Source organism: Penaeus monodon, chromosome 14 (assembly GCF_015228065.2).
Source record: "Penaeus monodon isolate SGIC_2016 chromosome 14, NSTDA_Pmon_1, whole genome shotgun sequence".
Taxonomy (NCBI): domain Eukaryota; kingdom Metazoa; phylum Arthropoda; class Malacostraca; order Decapoda; family Penaeidae; genus Penaeus; species Penaeus monodon.
Window position 1 is genome coordinate 44,367,694 of NC_051399.1, and position 7,500 is coordinate 44,375,193.

Sequence of the window (7,500 nt, forward strand, 5' to 3'; positions counted from 1 at the left end):
TTTAGAACAACAGATCTAAAAAAATGTACTAATAGGCTGCATATTTCACGTGAAAGAGTAGTATTAATAGAAGCGAGTCTTTCATATCAACATGCATGAGTTTTGCTAGTAGGTAAACTTTCTGAACGTGGTTCAGGTTTTATATATATTTTGCACATTAGAATAACTGATAATTAAATTTTTAACTAGAAACCGACATTCTGACCCTTGCCCCTAACTCTACCATAAATATGAACATAGTTGTGGCGATCTTACATAGTAGATCAATTGCCTTTGACAATTGATTTACCGCATAACATTTTTATTTTATTCAAATGATATCAACGCACTGTTTTTTTCTATTTTGCAGAGTTAAGCACGAACAAAGTCAGTATCGCAGGAATCTATCAAAACTGGTGGTGGTCCTCTTCCAAATCCCCCAAGTATGAGTGAGGATATGCAGCTTGCATCTTCTTTGAGGGAAGATGAGCTGGCAATGGTTGATGGCATTGTGGAAAGTCACTTTCGAACCAATCAAGAACGTTAAGCAGGTTAAGTAACAAAACCAGCAATAGTAGTGTTCAAAAGGACAGACTGTTTTAATGTTATATCAATTTGGCTCTTTGTATTTACATTTTTTTTCATTTTCAGACACTGTGATTACACTTTCCAACCAAATGATCAACAAGCTACCACCTCAACTTTCTATGTTGAGCCTGCGACTAGGATGACGTTATGCAATGTAGCTGCTCCATCCCTATATCCTACTGTTAGTACCCAGACGTCACAAGAACACCACACATCTGTTCTTACATCCCTCAAACCACACCTTTTCCAACCCCAGGCCCCAGTTCCGGAAGACTTGCATCGCGATTTGGGAAGAGGAAATTCACCGAGGAGTTTGAGGCATGCAGAACGAGGAAGGACGAACATCATGCTACAAGATTATGGCAAAAGAATGAATTACACGAGGCACCATGCAAAAGGCACGAGGCACACACGAAAGAACATTATGAACGAATGGAAAGTGAGGAGTTGAAAAAGAAACTTGAAGAGCTCAGAATCAAAGAACAAGAACTTAAGGTTCTAAGAACTGTTATATGAAATATGTTATAGTTTCTCAGATTCATATGCTCCTTATATCTTTCCTCTGCATTACACAGTATATATATATATTTACATACAATTTTTTTTTTAATTTCTGTTTTGATGTGTCTAATTTCCCACATTAAACCTGAACTCATCTATTTCACAATATTAAGGATATATAAAGACATACTTCATGAAAGACATTTTTTTTCCACATAAAAAAAAATCCCTTTCCCTCAAGTGTTCATGCAAGGATTGTGCAGTTTAGAAGCGTCTTTCTACAATGCTTCCTCTTCGCACTTGTCCCCCAAAACTATCTTCTGCAAGAATTTCAGGTAACAATTTGTCGACATCGTCATGTTCATCCCCATGTTCAAATGGGAACCCATTCATCGTGGCGATATTATGCAATACTGCACAGCCAATGGTTATGTTTTAAGTATAAGCATAACTTATATAAGTATAAGTTTACTCTAATCTTATTTGACAGAACGTCAGCCATTCTCTTCCGTTGACAAAAAGTTCTGTCCGAGGTGTTCTTAGTTTTTATATGGGATGCATTATACTTTCTTTTACCGAGCTGGGACTCAGGAATGGCGTGAGTAAACATGACTTACATGCCTACCCCCTATCACCCAGGAGAAAACCTCGATGAACCCTGGTTTCCAATCTATCACAAAGTCTGAATGGCGTAAAAATCCGAGAGTGGTGTGCACTGCTATGCCAGCCAACAACGAGATTCATGAATTTCAGGGAGGAATCGCAGACAGTAATCACGTTTATGGACAACCTTTTCTACAACGGTATAACTGGATTTAGTCATCCTGGGTTCTGAATGGTATAAGGTATCCATCCATGCATACAGTTACACCAGGTATTCTCGCGAAGCTGAAGAATTGATTCGTCGTATGCTGTTCGTGCTCAGGTGCTGAGGATGTGATCTGCGATGGCTTTGGCTAAAATCCGCAGGTACTTACATACACTTGGTTGCGCCCCATCTGTGCAAACAGCAACTGAAAGTTGAAAACTGGATGTTGCCATACAGCGGCGAGAAACTGAAGGCTTGGGTGCGTTGGAAGGCAAGGAAAAAGAAACACAAATATTAGAACAAAATCTAATTTTATACCTCCCTTTCCCTCACTCTTCCTCTTCGCCTATTTATTTCTCTATATATATTCATAAAAGTGAATATGAGTATGTGTGTAGGGGGGGGGGTTGTTTGTTTGTGCGTGTGCGTGTGCGTGTGCGTGTGCGTGTGCGTGTGCGTGTGCGTGTGCGTGTGTGTGTATAGGTATAGGTATAGGTGTGTGCACATGTGAAAGGGAAGCATAAGAGGAAAAAATGTTTCACATTTCCATTCACATATATCACTATTAACTAATACCACTTCTGCTCCTAGAACATGGCAAAAGATGACAAGTCTCCCCAGCAGGTCTCTGGCAACATCCTTGCTCATTCGGTAGTGTTGAGTGAATTCCTCCTAATAATAATAATCAAAGGATCCAGTCGTTTATTGAATTTACTTTTCCGTCTGGCTGCATCTAGTTCTTTCACTCTTGCAATTCATCCAGGCTATGCATATATTACATTTACTCCTCTATACTGAAATGTAATGAAAGACGTATAAAATATGTTGATATAATCTATTGCATTGCATTGCAGTGCATTGATATGCATTTAAGAAGTAGACAATAGAATTCATGCTTGTGCACTGTGATAGTGTCATAGAAAAAACACAATAATATATGGAAAGTGACAGTATAATCTAAAGAATTTCTAATAAAATATATGGTCCTTTCCCAGTGGAGTAGTTATTTAGGTAATCATTACTGATAGTTCTCAGCCCACCATCATATATAAATTGGGTAAATCAAACCTAGATAGGGTAGTGGGTGAGTCTGTAGTAGATATGATGATTACCAAAATAACTTTTCCCCTGGGGAAGGACCATTGGTCAGCCTCCCCAGTTAACTACATGATGTCAACATGGCGCTAAGTAGTTGTGTGTGTGTATATGTACACATACACATACACATACACATACACATACACACGCACACGCACACGCACACGCACACACACACACACACACACACACACACACACACACACACACACACACACACACACACACACACACACACACACACACACACACACACACACTCATATACATATATATATATATATATATATATATATATATATATATATATATATAAAAAATTTATATATTATATATGTACACACACATATATAATTACACACACAGACACACACACACACACACACACACACACACATATGAACACATATATATTTATATATACATATAGTGAACCCAGAAATGACTACAACTATCTCCGATTGATTTGCTGTACCTTAAAGATGGACCCTACAGTTCTGTAGGACTCCTTCAAGCATGATGCAGTTCATGAGTCGATTATCAAACACCCTAGGGTCTTTCATCTGGACACGAGGGGAGAGGAGTGTGCCCAGAGGTTCACTACAACTATTTCTGATTGATTTGCTGTACTTTAAAGCCAGATGGACCCTACAGTTCTGTAGGTTTCCTTCAAGCATGGAACACTTGATGCAGTTCATGAGTCGATTGGCAAACACCCAAGACATAGGCAGAACTTCATCTCGAAGGAGATGCTAGAGGATACTGGTTTGAGTCATGTTTGGAAGTCTGGTATCATTCCCATTACCTGCTGAGGGGCGTGGTCATCTCTCTCTGGCAGGGGAAAGGGGATTAGTGGGACTGCAGCAGCTACCTTAACATCACATTGCTCAGCATACTAGGCAAGGTTCTCGCCCACATCCTTCTGAGACCGATCTGAAATCCAGATAATGGAGCAATTTGAATTTACTCCTGGCAAACTATAATAGTTCATATCTTGGTGCTTCAAATCACTGTGGAACGATGTCATGAGTTTAGGTGTGGACTGCTTGCAGCCTACATTGACCTCACGAAGGTGTTAGACTCTGTGCATTGCGAATCCCTCTGGAAGATCCTGAGAGTTGGGGGAATTCTAACAAGGATTATTGGAGTAACAGCAAACCAGTATACTGGTAGTGAAAGTGCTGTGGTGGGGTCTGATGAGCTTCTTTCCTGTTAATTCTGGAGTGAGGTTCACACCATCACTTTACAACACTTGCATGGACTGGGTAATAGGTAGAGTTACAAAGTCAGTATGGAGCAACACAAAGTAATGTCAAAGTCACTGATTTTGACTTTGCTTTGACTCTCTTGGAATCTCTTGTGGCGGCCCTTGATGCATTCAACAATGAGGAGAAGCCCTTGGGCTTAAAGGTCTGCTGAACCAAGACCAAGACACAGGATTTTGGGGGTCTGTTAAGAGAACCTGTTCAGTCGATACATGTTTTCAGCAAGCACATATGTCAACAAGATTATTTAGAGATGGTGGTACCCATGCAGAAAGACCAAGCTATGTGCCTTCAAGGCCTTGATACTACTAGTTTTGCTTTATGCAAGCAAAACCTGGACGCTATCTTGTGCCTTGGAGTAGTGTCTTGATGCCTTTTGCAACAGCTCCTTCCGCCAGATCATGAAGTACTGGTGGCAGGACCATGTGTACAACCGACGACTACACCGTGAAACCGGCATAGGACCTGTTACATGCACAATTCAGGACCGCCAACTCAGGCTATATGGGCACCTGGCTCGTTTCCCGTGAATGAACCTGCTCATTATGCTGTCTCTTGCCGAGACAACTCTGTCTGGAGGAGGTCCGTAGGACGACCTACGAAAATGTGGCTTAGGCAGATTGACCAGACTGTCGCAAGAAGTTAGAGATGGCCCGAGAGTCTTCCTGGAGGCTCACCAAGAACCCCCGTGGTTGGAAACGAAGGGTGCGGTGGCTATGCGCCCCCATCGGCGTCACCCCCATTGATATGTGTGTGTGTGTGTGTGTGTGTGTGTGTGTGTGTGTGTGTGTGTGTGTTGTGTGTGTGTGTGTGTGTGTGTGTGTGTGTGTGTGTGCGTGCGTGTGTGTATCGCTGCCTATATCTTTATATATCTACATACATGCATAAATCATATACATATATACTACTAGTACTACTACACACACACACACACACACACACACACACGCGCGCGCGCGCGCACCAACATGTGTGTGTTCTCCATCCATCCATCTGGCCTTCCTTTTCAAGAAGCTACAACCCAGCTTCATTAATAAAGGAAAATATGAAATTAAATCTTCTGGAAGTAGCATTAGCTGACGCCTTGCACTCTTGTTAACGGATTAGTGTCTCCTTGATTCCTCAGATTACGGCTTTCTATTTATACTAATAAGAATATTAAGGGGTCTTACCGACGTGTGTATTATTATCCTTTTGGTAGTTCATTTGGTAGTTTCTATATAATAGAAGTAAATAAATAGTTTATTTGAAGAGACTCGCCATAATATTCGATATACTGTGACACGTGTTGCTAGTTGTTGCTCTTGCAATGTTTCTGTCTTTTTCTCTGTTTGTATCTCTCTCTCTCTCTCTCTCTCTCTCTCTCTCTCTCTCTCTCTCTCTCTCTCTCTCTCTCTCTCTCTCTCTCTCTCTCTCTCTTTCACACAGACACACATGTGTATATGTACACACACACACACACACACACACACACACACACACACACACACACACACACACACACATACATACATACATACATACATACACACACACACACACACACACACACACACACATATATCATATCACGATAACTTTTCTTTCGAAGATGTCAAACTCAGACGCACACAGACACTCCAACACATACATTACTAATATATAATCTGTGGAGTGTATGTTTGATAAAATCTACTGTCAGGAAGAGAGAGGGAGAGGCAGCCTCCAACTCCTTCCTGGTACCCATTATAGTATACTAAAAAAAAAAAATTGAACTTAAAATACTTTTTTTTCTGACACTATAAAGGTTACTCTAATCTGATGATCTAATTTCCATAAAGATCCAAGAATATGTGATCTTTTTTTTTTTTTTTTGTGAAATCACCATCGCGTTATTATATGTTGTCACTTCTGATATGGAAAGACCAATTTCCTACTGACTTTAACTTTTGACAGGCCGGGTAGCACTTGTTAGTTCGTTAGGCCTAAGTTTGGTTGGAAGAGACTCGCATAACATTTGACAGACTGTGTTGCTAGGCCTAAATCCCTCTCGCTCTGGCGCTTTCAGCCTCTGTCTGTCTGTCTGTGTCTGTGTCTGTGTCTGTGTCTGTGTCTGTGTCTGTGTCTGTGTCTGTGTCTGTGTCTGTGTCTGTGTCTGTGTCTGCGTCTGTGTCTCTATCTCTATCTCTATCTCTATCTCTATCTCTATCTCTATCCCTATCTCTATCTCTATCTCTATCTCTATCTCTGTCTCTGTCTCTGTCTCTGTCTCTGCCTAAGTCTCTCTCTCTCTCTCGGTCGGTCGCTCTCTCGGTCGGTCGTTTCTCTCTCTCTCTCTCTCTCTCTCTCTCTCTCTCTCTCTCTCTCTCTCTCTCTCTCTCTCTCTCTCTCTCTCTCTCTCTCTCTCTCTCTCTCTCCCTCTCTCTCCCTTCCTCTCTCTCCCTCTCTCTCCCTCCCTTCTTCCCTCTGCTTGTCCTCCTTTCATCCCTCTCCTCTCCTGTCTATACCCCCCCCCAAAAAAAAAATATATATATATATAAATATAAATAAATAAATAAATAAAGATAGATAGATAGATAGATAGATAGATAGATAGATAGATAGATAGATAAATAGATAGATAGATAGATAGATAGATATAGAATTGAATTTTCCTTCCTTTTCTCTCCCGTCACAGAATACCTCTCCCACGGGCCGTGCATGGAGGAAGTGGGAGAAGACTGGGAGAAGTGTAACCATCACTTCAAACACCTAGTGAACCAGCAGCATCTCAACCTCAACATAACCCAGGAGGAGAGAGACCACAACATCTGCTGGTGAGTTTGTGTGGATGAGTGGATGTACGGGTGCATTGGCTGAGTGGATGAGTGGATGTGCGGGTGCATTGGCTAAGTGGATGTGCGGGTGCATTGGCTTAGTGGATGAGTGGATGTGCGGGTGCATTGGCTGAGTGGATTTGCGGGTGCATTGGCTAAGTGGATGAGTGGATGTGCGGGTGCATTGGCTGAGTGGATTTGCGGGTGCATTGGCTGAGTGGATGAGTGGATTGGGTGGATAAATGTCTGCGCAGATGGATTTGCTTGAGGAGATGAGTAGCTTGAGTGGATGGGAAGAGGGATTTCATGAGTGGATGTGCGGGTGCATTGGCTGAGTGGATGTGCAGATGGATTGGCTGAGTGGATGAATGGATTGATGGATTTAGGGATTTCAATGGAATAAGTGGAGTAAATGGATTAATGGGGTTACGGTTAAGTGGACTGGATGGATGAGTTGATATAGGGA

General features: G+C 41.6%; 1 protein-coding gene across 1 annotated transcript in view; it reads left to right on the forward strand.

Moving 5' to 3' along the window:
- The window catches only part of LOC119581187, a 147,940-nt gene that overhangs the window by 132,357 nt on the left and 8,083 nt on the right, over positions 1-7,500 (forward strand). The window contains exon 4 of the mRNA XM_037929581.1: positions 6,896-7,034. Within this exon, the coding sequence (XP_037785509.1) occupies positions 6,896-7,034 (139 nt within the window). The remainder of the gene's footprint in view (positions 1-6,895; positions 7,035-7,500) is intronic.